This window comes from Stegostoma tigrinum, chromosome 4, assembly GCF_030684315.1.
Source record: "Stegostoma tigrinum isolate sSteTig4 chromosome 4, sSteTig4.hap1, whole genome shotgun sequence".
NCBI classification, from domain to species: Eukaryota; Metazoa; Chordata; class Chondrichthyes; order Orectolobiformes; family Stegostomatidae; genus Stegostoma; species Stegostoma tigrinum.
Window position 1 is genome coordinate 60,629,182 of NC_081357.1, and position 15,085 is coordinate 60,644,266.

The window sequence follows — 15,085 nt, forward strand, 5'->3', positions numbered from 1 at the left end:
TTCCCCTTTCATGCATTCTTGTGAATTGTCCTGATGAGTATAAAACAAAAAGCTTTGGTAAAATGTGCTTTTTCAGCAATGCTAAAATTCTGTTCTATCACACGACAATTTTCATTTTGGTTGTATGCTAACAATTTAGTGGTTCTCAAACCTTTTTGGTTGAAAGACTCCTTTTCAAATGGATTAATAAACAAGGGCTCTTTATCCAAATTATAATGTTATGTTATATAATATTCAAGTTATGAAAATATTGCATATAAAGAGCATTTTAATTGTACTTTTAAGAAAACAACTTCGTTTTACAGCCATCAATAGGTTATATTCCTGCTTTTCTCTGTAGAATGCTTAATTGATAAGAATATGGAGAGTAGGAGCCTGGGGAGAGCAGTACATGGAGGAAGCACTAGGTGAATGAGGCACAGAACAAACATGATCAAAACTGAATAGAGGTCAACAGAGCAGAGCATGGGGAAAGCAATAGAGAGCAAATATACCAAGACTTGGTTGAACTCACTTGTTTATGTGGGTAATGCTTATGTATTCAGGCTCTCTGATAAAGGGAGTTGAATGGAGGTACTTCATCATCATCATCGAATCCCTACAGTGTAGGAACAGGCCCTTCAGCCCAACAATTCCAACAACTGCCTTCAGAGCATCTCACTGAGACCCATCCTCTATAACCCACCGAGTCTATACATCCCTGAACACTGCAGGCCAATCCACCTCGCCTGCATATCTTTGGACTGTGGGAGGAAACCGGAACACCCAAAGCAAATCCACGCAGATACGGAGAGAATGTACAAACAGTCGCCCGAGGATGGATTCGAACCCCGGTCCTTGGACTAACTACTGAGCCACTGTGACACCCTCAAAGATCAAGATTTTGTCATTATGTCCATGGAAACTTTATTCTACAACTAGCAATTTCTGTTTTTGTGACCTGCCATGTTCACTATCAGCACTGAAATGAAGAAACCTTCCCAACAATGTGAGCTTTGTCAAGTCATTGGCAGATGCACATTGGGATACAGACTGCCTGTAACTTTTACACCTCTATATATCCTTAAAAATATTTGAACAAAAAGCGGAGAAAAAAAATTCAAAGTTCAATCATTTTTAATAGACCATGTTTAGATAAAACTAAAATTTTCCTTTTCTATTTTGTTTAGGTTATCTTCACACATGAAAATAATAGAGGACGTTTAATAATAGATGGTCTCTACACTCTAGAGGGTAGCCTCATCAGTCCTGTTTATCCATGGAATGTAACTGAGCCATTTTATGTGGGTGGTGTGCCATTGGGAAAAGCTGCCAAAAACATTCAGGTAGGTTAAGCTAACAGTGTTTTTTTTTTAATTTAATTTTTTAATTTTTTAAATTTATTCATGGGATGTGGGTGTTGGTGGCTGGGGTAGCATTTATTGCCCATCCCTAGTTGCCCTTGAGAAGGTGGTGGTGAGTTGCTTTCTTGAACCACTGCAGTCCATGTGATGTAGGAGACTCACATGGCAGTAGGGAGGGAATTCCAGGATTTTGACCCAGTGACAGTAAGAAACGGTGATGTCTTTCGAAGTCATGAGTGGCTTGGAGGGGAACTTGCAGGTGCTGCCACTCTTATGTATCTGGTGCCCTTGCCTTTCTGGATGGAAGTGAACTTTGGTGAATTTCTGCACTGCATCTTATAGATAGTACACACTGCTGCTACTGAGTTTTGATGTTGAAAGGACTAGATGCACGTGGGTGTGGTGCCAATCAAACAAGCGGCATGGTCCTAGATGGTGTCTTCTGAGTGTTGTTGAAATTTCACTAATCTAGACAAGTGGAGAGTTTTCCATTACATATCCAACTAGTGACTTGAAGATGGTAGGCAGATGTTGGGAAGTCAGGAGATAAGTTATTCACTACCGTACTTTTAGTCCCTCACTTGTTCCTGTAGGCACTATATTTATATGGCTGCACTAATTCAGTTCCTGATCAATTTTAACCCCCAGGATGTTGACAGTGGGAGATTCAGTGATTGATTGTCAAGGAGTTAATAGTTAGATTGACTCTTATTGGAGATGGTCATTGCCTGGTGGTGGTGTGGTATAGATGTTACTTGCCAGTTTTCACCCCAAGCCTAGATATTGTCAGGCCTTACTGCATCTGGACATGGACTGCTTCAATATTTGAGGAGTTGCAAATGGTGCTGAGCATTATAATCATCGGCAAACATCCCCACTTTTGATCTTATGATGGAGGGAGGGTCACGTATATTATTGCAGTATAGTGCCAATGGTTGCTTTGTTGCATTGTATTCATGTATTTCAAGCACATTTTGCTTTTTATTTTGTGTACAGGCTATTCTGTCAGCTTATCAGCCATATCTAATCTATCAACTAAAAAGTTCTTTAAATAGTATGACAGGCTGTCAGAAATTCAATACTATAATAAAGGGAGTAGGTTTCTCTTTGGTTACAAACATAATACGAACAACTGTAGATTACACATTGATTTGAACTGGGTGCCTTTGTGCACTCACCTGATTTTTCATTTCCACTATCTTCAAAATTTTAAAATATTTTAGTAATTTTGTTGAGCGTGACTTCCTGAAAGGGTTTCTTGGAAAGGTCAAAGTTTTTGTACTTGAATTTCCTCTTTAAATCATTCTATTTCGGCTGTCTCCATAACCCAGAAAACCATCCTGTAGTTAAGAAACCATTTCCATCTTCCAGTGTAAAGAATCATCAGTTTAAAGTGAAAAGGGAATTAAAGGATTGACATCAAAGGGCCTGGAGAATCCTTGAAATCAGGTGCAGATTCTCTTAGAGGACCTGAAAATCTTCATATATTAAGAGACTGAAACAGGTCAACTAACCCATATCCTGGTATTTTTCTGCCATATGGGGCATGCAATTCAATGGTGCTCTGCTGGTCACTTTTTCATTGTATACTTTAAGATTATTATATTGAAGCAAACGTTAACAATCTCTGCTTAAGAAATTTGGACACAGAATTTCACATCATGGTCAATATCTATGATTGTTGTTAGATAATTGACTAATGTTGTGGATAGCGAGAGGGAGCATCAAGGTGAGATAATTCTGACGCTGTGTCACTGCCTGAGAATTGAAGATTTTGTCTTGCTGATTTGAAGAAGCCATCCACAGTGTGATGACTGCTTAGATTCTTCTTATGGCCAGACTATCAAGGCGAGAATTGGCAGAGATAGGGACAACAGTTAAAATTGAACAATAGAAATAGAGCAGCTCAGCACTGTTCTGAAGATGGGTCACTGGACCTGAAACACTAACTAAGCTGCCAGATCTGCTGAGCTTTTCCAGCAATTTCTGATTTTTGTTTCTGATTTCCAGTGTCCACAGTTCTTTTGGTTTTACTCTTAGAATTCATGCTGCCATGGAGATGGACTTTGAGAGGGGAAGGGTCTTTAGGAAGCCACATTAGGTTTTAAATTTTAAAAATCCTTTTAGTAGTTGGCAATCTCAATGAAGTTCATAACAGACTCACCAAAGAAAATAATAACCAGCAAAATTAAATGTTGTTTTCTCACCAGAGATAGGTTCTTAAATGCAAGCAAGAATTCTGATAGAAATCTGGGCATCCCAACAGAATTGACCCTGGAAGTCATGCACCATTCTTTGCGAGGGCAGCACTACAAAGCATAAAACACTGGTTTGAACATTTAATGGCAGTGCAGGTAACTGTGTGGATTAATAAAATTGTATTTTTCCTCAGGTCAAGTCAATCCAAAGTTTTAATGGCTGTCTTCGGAACTTCCAGCTAAACAGCCGGCGGTTGCTACCCGCTAGTCAGACGTTTGGTGTTACACCTTGCTTCGAGGGTCCAACTGAATCCGGAACATACTTTTCCGCAGAAGGAGGATATGTGATTTTGGGTAAATCAAATAAACACACTTTACCATTTACATCTCCGAATGCATATATAGGAAGCAAACGTAGTTCTTTCAAAGTAGACTGGAAGTGGGGTTTCAGTGATTGTACAATGAATGCCATTCCCAGGGAATTATCTTTAAACAGTGAAACATAGAGGAAGTAAACCACTACTTTATTTTGAAGATGAAAGGTCTAAACGATCTTGTGCGAGGCTATAACATCCTGATCAGATAGACACTTACCAAACATGGAAGCTCGATAACAGTAAAGGTAAATAGTGTGCAAAACTGCCATTGCAGAACTAGTGATGTATAATTTGTTATTGTGTGATAATCAGAATTTCTGCCCTTGATTTTCAGATGATTCATTCAATTTAGGATTACAGTTTGAGCTTGTTTTTGAAATTCGTGCAAGAAATCATTCAGGAATACTGTTACATATTCACAGTTACCAGCGGAAGTACCTGAATCTCTACATGGAATTTGGACAGGTAAGAGAAAATCTTAGCAAAGTTTTCTCTCACTTGTACATATTGGACCACCCAAGCGGAGAGCAGAAGAGAAATGTTCTGTGGTAGTACTGTAGTGGAGCCAAAGTGCTTTTCAGTCCATTAACTTACTGATGTACTTCTGGCAGGTTTTCTGTCTAAATGCTTTTTTTTTGGCAGGTAATATTAAAAGTCAGCAATGGAACTGCAGAGTTTAAAACATCAGTGTCTTCAAAGCAAAGTCTGTGTGATGGCCGATGGCATCGAGTAGCAGGCAAGGATCATTTTAATTACTATGTTCATTTACAAATTTCCCAAGGAGCTCTTACCTCAAGAACAAAGTACCCTCAAGAACCTAATCTTAAGCAGTCATCGTTACTATCAGAATTAGGGCAGAATATTTTTTGCTATTAGTGGCAATAACAAAAATTGAGGCCATACATTCAATCAATCACTCACACTGTTATCAATTTTTTTAATACAACCAGTTACATGAGATTGACTTTAGTTAACAACTGTGCTTACATCAATACATATTATCGTGGTGAGCACAAAGAAATTAATGGCCATTGGTTCAGAGAAACAGGTGACTTTCTCGTTGAGAGAGATAATGGGAACTGCAGACGCTGGAGAATCCAAGATAACAAAGTGTGAAGCTGGATGAACACAGCAGGCCAAGCGGCATCTTAGGAGCACAAAAGCTGACATTTTGGGCCTAGACCCTTCATCAGAGAGGGGATGGGGAGAGGGTTCTAAAATAAACAGGGAGAGAGGGGGAGGTGGACCAAAGATGGATAGAGGGGAAGATAGGTGGAGAGGAGAGTATAGGTGGGGGTATAGGGAGGGGATAGGTCAGTCCAGGGAGGATGGACAGGTCAAGGGGGGTGGGATGAGATTAGTAGGTAGGAAATGGAGGAGCAGCTTGAAGTGGGAGGAGGGGATAGGTGAGAGGAAGAACAGGCCAGGGAGGCGGGGATGAGCTGGGCTGGTTTTGGGATGCAGTTGGGGGAGGGGAGATTTTGAAGTTTGTGAAGTCCACATTGATACCATTGGGCTGCAGGGTTCCCAAGCGGAATATGAGTTGCTGTTCCTGCAACCTTCGGGTGGCATCATTATGGCACTGCAGGAGGCCCAGGATGGACATGATGTCTAAGGAATGGGAGGGGGAGTTAAAATGGTTCGCGGCTGGGAGGTGCAGTAGTTTATTGCGAACCAAGCGGAGGTGTTCTGCAAAGCGGTCCCCAAGCCTCCGCTTGGTTTCCCCAATGTAGAGGAAGCCACAACGTGTACAGTGGATGCAGTATACCACACTGGCATTATCGAACCCCACCACCCAAGACATTTTTCCATCCCCACCCTTGCCTGCCTTCGAGAGAGACCACTCTCTCCAGGCGTCCCTTATCCGCTCCACACTCCCCTCCAACCCCACCACACCCAGCACCTTCCCCTGCAATTGCAGGAAGTGCTACACTTGCCCCCACACCTCCTCCCTCACCCCCATATCAAGCAGATGTTCACGTGCACATCTGCCAATGTGGTATACTGCATCCACTGTACCCATTGTGGCCTCCTCTACATGGGGAAACCAAGCGGAGGCTTGGGGACCGCTTTGCAGAACACCTCCGCTCGGTTTGCAACAAACAACTGCACCTCCCAGTCACGAACCTTTTTAACTCTCCTTCCCATTCTTTAGACGACATGTCCATCTTGGGCCTCCTGCAGTGCCACAAGGATGCCACCTGAAGGTTGCAGGAACAGCAACTCATATTCCATTTGGGAACCCTGCAGTCCAATGGTATCAATGTGGACTTCACAAGCTTCAAAATCTCCCCTTCCCCCACTGCATCCCAAAACCAGCCCAGCTCATCCCCGCCTCCCAAACCTGTTCTTCCTCTCACCTATCCCCTCCTCCCACCTCAACGTGCACCTCCATTTCCTACCTACTAATCTCATTCCGCCCCCTTGACCTGTCCGTCCTCCCCTCCCAACCCCCCCACCTATACTGTCCTCTCCACCTATCTTGTCCTCTATCCATCTTCGGTCCGCCTCCCCCACTCTCCCTATTTATTTCAGAGCCGTCTCCCCCTCCCCCTCTCTGAGGAAGGGTCTAGGCCCGAAACATCAGCTTTTGTGCTCCTGAGATGCTGCTTGGCCTGCTGTGTTCCTCCAGCTCCACACTTTGTTATCTTGGACTTTCTCGTTGAGGTACCCAATGTTGGCATTAAATATTATAACACAATATAGGGGTCAGTTAGCTCAGTTGACTGGACGGCTGGTTTATAATTCAGAGTGATGCCAAACAGCACAGGTTTAATTCCTGCACTGGCTGAGGTGACTATGACGGACTGTTCTTCTCTGCCTCTCCCCTCTCAAGAGGCACAGTCACCCTCATGTTAAACCAGTTGTCTCTCGCTACTGCGAGTACAGCCTTACAGTCTGGTAGGATTGTGGCAACTTTTCCTTGCCTAGAATACAACTAAACACCAAATAAAGATTCCTATATACTCTGGCTAATAACATATCTCAGCAGCAAGCACACCCCGATGCAGGAATTTACAATTTTTTTTTGGTTTTTGTTAGTATCAAGATTTGTTGTTTTTACATTCTAAGGCTCTTCACTTGGATGAGAGTGGTATTGTGGATGAATTCATACATTGATCACCAAACTGATAACACTGCTACATTGCTGGCTACATTTGGGATTCTTACAAGGTTTTTGTCCTATGTTAGAAATTGATATGTAAAGCACATGAAACTTGAGGTAGTGTATTTAGATGGATAGAAAATTGTCTGGCAAACAGGAGGCAAGAGTAGGATTAACTGGGTCTTTTTCTGAATGGCAGGCAGTGATGATTGGGATACTGCAGGGATCGGTACTAGGACTCCAGCTTTCACTGTATATGTTAACAATTTAAATGAGGGAACAAATGCAATATCTCAAATGACACAAAGCTAGATAGAAGAGTGAGCTTTGAGGAGGATGGAGAGATGTTGCAGTGTTCATTTATACAGGCTGAGTGGGTAAATGCATGATGCAGTATAATGTGGATAAATATGAGGTTGTCCACTTTGGTAGCAAACATAGGAAAGCAGATTATGATTTGAACAGATGTAGATTGAGAGAGGAGAATGTTCAAGAAGACCTGGGTGCCTCATACACGAGTCACTGAAAGTACATGCTCAGGAACAGCAGACATTAAAGAAGGCTAACTGTAAGTTGGCCTTCATAGTGAGAGCATTTGATTACAGAAATAAGGATGTCTTGCTGCAATTATACAAGGTATTGGTCAGGCTACACATAGAACATTACAGCACAGTACAGGCCCTTCGGCCCTCGACGTTGTGCCGACCTGTCATACCGATCTGAAGCCCATCTAACCTACACTATTCCATGTATGTCCATATGCTTATCCAATGACGACTTAAGTGTACCTAAAGTTGGTGAATCTACTACCGTTGCAGGCAAAGCGTTCCAGTCCCTTACTACTCTCTGAGTAAAGAAACTACCTCTGACATCTGTCCTATATCTTTCACCCCTCAATTTAAAGCTATGCCCCCTCGTGCTTGCCGTCACCATCCTAGGAAAAAGGCTCTCCCTACCCACCCTATCTAACCCTCTGATTATTTTATATGTTTCAATTAAGTCACCTCTCAACCTTTTTCTCTCTAACGAAAACAGCCTCAAGTCCCTCAGCCTTTCCTCGTAAGACCTTCCCTCCATACCAGGCAACATCCTAGTAAAATGGAATGTTGTATACAGGTTTAGTCTTGTTATCTGAGGAAGGATGTTCTTGCTATAAGAGGGTGTGCAGCAAAGGTTTACCAGGCTGATACCTGGAATGACAGGATTGCTGTATGAGGAGACATTGAGTCAGTTAGGATTGTATTCATTGGAGTTTAGAAGAATGAGGGGGATCTCGGAGACCTACACGATTCTAATAGGAATAGGTAGGTTAGATGTAGTAAGGATGCTTTAGATGACAGGAGAGTCCAGAACCAGGGGTCATAGTTTAAGGATACGGGGTAGACCTTTTGGGACTGAGATGAGGAAACATTTCTTCACGCAGAGAGTGATCAGCCTGTGGAATTCACTATCACAGAAAGTGATTGAGGCCAAAACACTGTGTTTTCATAAAGAGGTAGATGCAGCTCCAGTGACTAAAGGGATCAAAGAATATAGGGGGAGGATGGGATTAGGGCACTGAATTTGATGATCATGCATGATCATAATGAATGGCAGGGGAGGTTTGAAGGTTCAAATGGCCTACTGTTGCTCCTATCTTCTACGTTTCTATGGTACGTGGGCATATAGCATTGATCCAATAGGAACAAATATATAGTTTAATTCAGTGTGTCCATCAATTTACATATGTCTCAAGTTTCTGACACTGATGGGTATTGATGATTTAGCTAACAGAATCACAGAATTGTTATGGTGCAGAGGGAGGCCATTTGACTCACCATGTGGGCGCAGGCTATCTGAATGCCATCCACCTGCCCTTTCCCCATTACTCTGTGCATTGCTGTGTTCAATTATCATCTAATGAACAAAAACAGAAATTGCTGGAAATTGCTGGCAGCAACTGTGAGGAGAAATTCGAGTTAACGTTTCAGGTCAAGTGACGCTTCCTCAGAAGCCAACCCTTTAAACACACTATCTATGTATCCTTTAGCCTTGAGATGCATACAGTGATTTTAGCTGCTGTTTGAGTTCTAAAACGTAGAACTCAATTTTCTCCAGCCAGTAACACTTCCTGCGCCTGTTCATCTAGGTCATGTGGACTGTCTATGATTTCTTAAATGCTACACAATAGACAGTCCGCATGACCAAAGTATTCTGCCTGAACATCAGCTTACTTTATACTATTTGTTGTAACTGAAGATTAGTGATTAATGAACATACAGCCACATGTGATAGAAACATAGAAAATAGCAGCAGGAGTAGGCCAGTCAGCCACTTGAGCCATTCATGATGACCGTAGCTGATCATTCAATTCAGCCCATTCCTGTTTCTCCCCATATCCTTTGACATCTTTAGCCCTACATGCTACATCCAACTTCTACTTGAAATAATACAATTTTTCGGCCTCAACTGTGTTCTGTCGAAGCGAATTTCATCTCTGTGTGAAGAAATTTCTCCTGATCTCATCTCAGATGTCACCCTTTGGATTTATCAGGGAGGCAACTGTGTTAAAACAGCCCTTTTCAAATTCTACAAAATGTACACAGAACAACTCACCCAATAGGAGGTGCAAATGCAGATAGGATTAAATTTCCTGCACGAAGGAGATAAGGCCTGAAGGCCGTAATGCATATTTTGGAAACTCATTTCCTGTGGCATTATTATGACATGTTTCAGTTTCCAATGTTTTTTCTCTGAGTGAAATTAACAATTAATGTCAATCAAGGATAACATGTATTGTGGGTCTATGCATATTAGAAACTAGACTGAAGCTGCCAAATCTGATTTAGTGTATTATCCTTGTAACCAGCAACAAAAGATTTAAATAAATTCCAAATCAAGAACCCAAATTGAATTTTCAAAGCACTCTGTGTCGCCTATTCAGTTTTACATTTAACTAATGACATTATGTCTTCCATTCCAATTTTTTTTTCTTAGTGACTTTATTTTTCTGCTCATTTAGTTATCAGAGCATCAAATGTTGTGCAGTTGGATGTCGACTCTGAGGTGAATCACTTAGTGGGACCAATAAGTTCACACCCTTTCAATACCAAGGAGCCAGTATTTGTTGGAGGAGTGCCAGGTAAGCAAAGTGCCTTTCTTGAACTTTAGAAGTTGAGTGATATTGGAGGGGGATTGTTTCATTCTGGAGCTATTTTAGTGGAAATTGGGTAGAGTTTTCCTCACCCTTTTGAAATTTGCTTAGACATGCAAGACATATAGCTGAATCTTGTGGGGATGGTCCTCTACATATTTCTGTCACTGGCACATTTCCTGACCACTTGTTCACTGTATGGAGGCGGGTAAGTAGCCTTGGCAGCAACATGTTAAAGGAATTAACAAGTTAAGTTAGTATTTCATTTTAAGTCACAAAGAAGGTCCTGTGGTCTGCTAGCTGTTACTATCCAGCAGCGTACTGATAGGTACAAACTGTGTGCAGGAGAAATGTTAATGGTCAAAAAATTAAGTAATGAATGCGAGTTGGATTTTTTAAAAATTTTGCTTGTGTTTTAGATAAACTTGATAATATTACATTATCCCATTTAATGTTTACAAAAGACAGAATTGCTAATTCAAATTAGTTGGATTGAATTGGGGATAAAGAGAGGAAGACATTCAAGATGCATTGAGTTGAACAGTCCCCATCTTGTAACTGTACAGTCACATGAACTACAGAATATTGTCCTTTTGCTGCAAATCAGGAGGAATATAGCACACCAGTAGGCCAATCAGCCTCTTGAGCCTACTCTCTCATTTAATTAGTTCATAGTTGACCTGTACCTTAAGTTCAACTTCTTCTATTTCTGAAATCCTTAATACCTTTACCTAACAGCAATTATAGATGTATTAAATCCAAGAAATCTTTAGCTCTTGAGACTCGAGAAGGTAATAAAGAGGTATAGGCATAGAGATATATAAGATAACAAATATTATGGAAAAGTAAATGCATAACAGTGTGAAAAATTAAAGTGACAGTACAATCAAGCAGGGAATAAGCATGAATTTGAGTGTCATCAGATTTCAGTCAGTCTGAAAGTATTTTGTAATCATGAACTAGAGCTACGGCAGCTTAAAGGATAATTTTCCATTTTGTTTTCTCAGAGTCACTACTCAGCTCGAAACTAAGCATGCGCCGCTCATTCACTGGTTGCATGAGAAACTTCAACATCAATGAAACACCTGTCATTTTCTCCAAGGCTGCTCTGGTCAGTGGAGGAGTCAGCATCAACTCATGCCCTGCAGTTTAATGCTTCCAAACTCTGCTTCTGCAATCTTTACACAACTGCCTGAAAGAAAATTGAGGCAAAATCACAATTTCACATCTGGGGGCGCAGTAATGCATCTGAATTGAATCAATGGTCAAGCTACATCCTCCATCTCATTAATTTTTCAGTTTGTCCATGCATTTCTTTTATTTTAATTTTTTTCTGACAGTTTGGAACCAATAAAGTTACCTTTTGAGTTTGTCATGATCAGGCTTGAAAGTACTACAAATGCAAATTTATGTCATCAAAGACTCAAAATGTTAATTTCAGATACTGAACATGAGATTGCAAGGTTGATTTGCTAATAATACCAATAACTAATGCCAGTGATAATGATGTGACTTTGCTGTAAGAAAGACAAGCAGTGGCTCAGATTAATTTCTCTTTAACCCCATTAAGTCTTCACACACAACCATTTATAGGTATGGAGAGAGTAGGAACTGCTGATGCTGGAGAATCTGAGATAATACGGTGTGGAGCTGGAGGAACACAGCAGACCAGGCAGTTAAGAGGAGCAGGAAAGCTGACATTTCGGGTCAGGACCCTTCTTCAGAAATTGGAAAATTTACACTACTTCAGCAGCCACTCATAAAATGCTCAATAAAGTCCATCAAGGCCTATATCAGCCTTTAATACTTCTCTCAATACCCTTTCCCACGTGATCGTAGCTCCTTAACGTTTATTGATTTCTAACTTTTTTCTCTGCCTTTCATAGAAATGATTAATACAAAAGATCCACTTTTCCTATTTTTTTGTCAGCATTTGCTTTGCTTTTATACTCTATGCAAACCTCTGACCTGCCAGTCAAATTTGCAGAATTCTGCAATTTGTTTTTCTCCAGTTGATAGTATCTTGTTAATAATCGATGTGTCATTCCCCAAGAGATTTCTTTTCTCATTGAGGTATGTCTTTGCTGAGTATTATGAAATATCTGTCTAAATGTCTGTCACTGCATCTAAATTGATGTATATTTTAAATTACTCAAATAAAAGCAAAGTACTGTGGATCCTGGAAATCAGAAATGAAAGCAGTGCAGGAGAAACTCAGTGGGTCTGGCAGCATTGGTGAAGGCAGCGCAGATAACATGGAGTCCAATGACTTCTTCAGGTTCAAAACATCATCTCTGTTTTTCTGTTCACAAATGCTGCCAGACCTGCTTAGTTTCTCCAGCAGTTCCTATTATTATTACTTTAAATATTAACCTCATTTTCCAGTTCACGCTCTTCATACTGTCATAATTTAATTTTTAAAAAACACCATTCTGAGACGCACTCTTCTTTCCCTTAAACTGATCAGAAATTTAATCTCATTATGATCACTATTAACTAGGGTCATCTTTATATGGGATCATTAATTCCATTCTATGTGCATTAGACTAATTGGATAACTCTTTGAATATTAATGTTGATCTATTTTACAAGAGACAGCTAGATTAATGCAAAAATTACAACTCGAGATTCATTCCAGTTACAACTCTAATTTTTTAATCATAGAATCCCTACAGTGTGGAAACAGGCCCTTTGGCCCAACAAGTCCACACCAACCCATCCCCCTAATGTTTACATCCCTCAACATTACCGGCAATATAGCATGGCCAATCCACCTAACCTGCACATCTTTGAACTGTGGGAGGCAACTGGAGTACCCGGAGGAAATCTATGTAGACACAGGGAGAATGTGCAAACTCTACACAGACAGTTACCCAACGGCAGAATTGAACCCAGATCCTTGGTGCTGTGAGACAGCAGTGCTAACCACTTAGCCACTGTGCTCAGTTAAACTATCACAGAATTAACAGGTATTTGGGACCAAAATGTTACGTTAACTTATATCGTTATCATCCTTTGCATAAATTGAGTAAAAAAGACCCCTTATTTTGTCACAGTTGACATTCAGTTGCAATTTTAAATATCAAAGCTAGAGGGGGTTCAAGTACGTTTTACTCAAAGCTTTTGTGCTCCTGAGATGCTGCTTGGCCTGCTGTGTTCATCCAGCTTCACACTTTATTATCTTGCCTTCCGTTCTGTCACGAATTAACACGAAGCAGAATGCTGCAGGGACCTCTCGTGGTGGTAATGTGATATGGCATTGTTACTATTTTTCCATTGGTGCATTTAAGATTAAAATGTATTTTGTCGGGAAGGGGGGAAGCACTCAAAAATAAGCTCAAAACGGTAAAGCGTTGATATTCAAGCTTTCAAAATTGCATTAAACTCAGTTTACATTTACATTTTTGGATCATGTTTTCACCTTGCTCATCTCTGCTAGAGGTGCACTGAACATAGTCACTAGTGCACCTGGAGTAGAAATGTCATGGAAAACGAGACCAGGAGCCTGATGGATGCATAGTAAATGGTAATGTTTGCTACTTCTCCAAATACAGCCAAGATTAATATGGGAATTCCAGCTGTTTGTTGTTTATTGACAGCAGAAACTATTTTCTTGTTCAAATAATATCAGTCACATAGCCTAACAACAAGCTTCAGTGAAATGTTTGATATTTGAAATGATGACTTCTGTATAAAAATTATCAGAGGCTTTTTTAAAATAATAACAATATCTTTATGTTGCAGACTGGGAATTTATTCAAATAGAGAATTTATAATAAAAGACAGCCGAAAATTGATTGGTTGGCCCTTTAACAATTGTACTTACAACAAGCTCCCTCAACCATATGCTTAATTTTGGATATACAGCTTATTATTGTAAACTCATGGATGTTGTTCATTCAGTATACAACCATACATAGTGACAGATGTGGGACTAAACATTGTATTGGTCAAATAATCAATTCATAGCAATTCATTGCCGTGCTTTTAGGGTACAAAGTAAAAAATCAATCAGAATGAAAAAATATCAAATAGGAAAACATGGAATAAATAAATCCAAGAAATAGTAGCTTTCATTCTCCCAGCTCACCAACTTGTCTAAACATTGGCATTGTTAGTACAGTAATCTAATATGATAGCACCACACGAGGTTCAAGTGTAGGCGGGCTGCATTGAAGTCACAGTTTTGCTTCTTGTGAGAATTCTTTACTTTCAGTGTGCATGTTTCACCCTTGCCACAGCCATGTAATTAAAATGAGCTTGTCAGTAACAAACTGATCCACTGGGGAAGTAACTGTCAGAATAAGAGACATCAAAAACTAATGCTGCTGCAATGGGAAGTCTAGCACACAAGCAGATAAACACAATGGAAATATGATGCTGGTATTGAGACCCACATATGAGAATAACAGATACTTCAAGTTTTAGTGACAACACCAATCTCAAAAAACAACAGGATTCTCCATAATGATCATTCAATTTTACTGCACTATTGTAAAAGTAACTCAAGTAAGCATTACTGCACCTCCTTCCATCACCTTCTGCCTGTAACTGTTAAGATGTGCACATTGATATTCCAGTTGGCTTTTCTTTGTGCTTAGTGGAATTATATTTGGGCACCTGGCAAATATACATACATCCACAGTTATGCTTTGAATGTTGTTTCATTGTACGTTTTTACAACATCAATCTAATAAATTGCAGGATCTGATTTGCAAATTTCTTACTCTGAAACTTTCATTTGTCAGAATTGTGCAACAACCTTTATTACGCAAAGAAACATACTAACATACAAATTAGTAATAGGATGAAACCATTTCGCCCCTCAAGCTTGATCCACTATTTAATAAAGGGCTAATCTGATTGTGGCATTAACTCCACATTGTAACATAGCCCAGATAAACTTTTGATGACCCAAGTTTAACGAT

The 15,085-nt window shown here is 40.2% G+C and overlaps 1 protein-coding gene across 1 annotated transcript in view; it reads left to right on the top strand.

Annotated features, from left to right (window-relative positions):
- The window catches only part of lama4 (laminin, alpha 4), a 150,491-nt gene extending 135,615 nt beyond the window's left edge, over positions 1 to 14,876 (top strand). The window contains exons 35-40 of the mRNA XM_048530715.2: positions 1,170 to 1,325; positions 3,736 to 3,895; positions 4,253 to 4,383; positions 4,561 to 4,654; positions 10,026 to 10,145; positions 11,165 to 14,876. Coding sequence (XP_048386672.2) covers positions 1,170 to 1,325; positions 3,736 to 3,895; positions 4,253 to 4,383; positions 4,561 to 4,654; positions 10,026 to 10,145; positions 11,165 to 11,310 — 807 coding nt within the window. The 3' untranslated portion in view covers positions 11,311 to 14,876. The remainder of the gene's footprint in view (positions 1 to 1,169; positions 1,326 to 3,735; positions 3,896 to 4,252; positions 4,384 to 4,560; positions 4,655 to 10,025; positions 10,146 to 11,164) is intronic.
- The last annotated feature ends 209 nt before the right edge of the window (positions 14,877 to 15,085 follow it).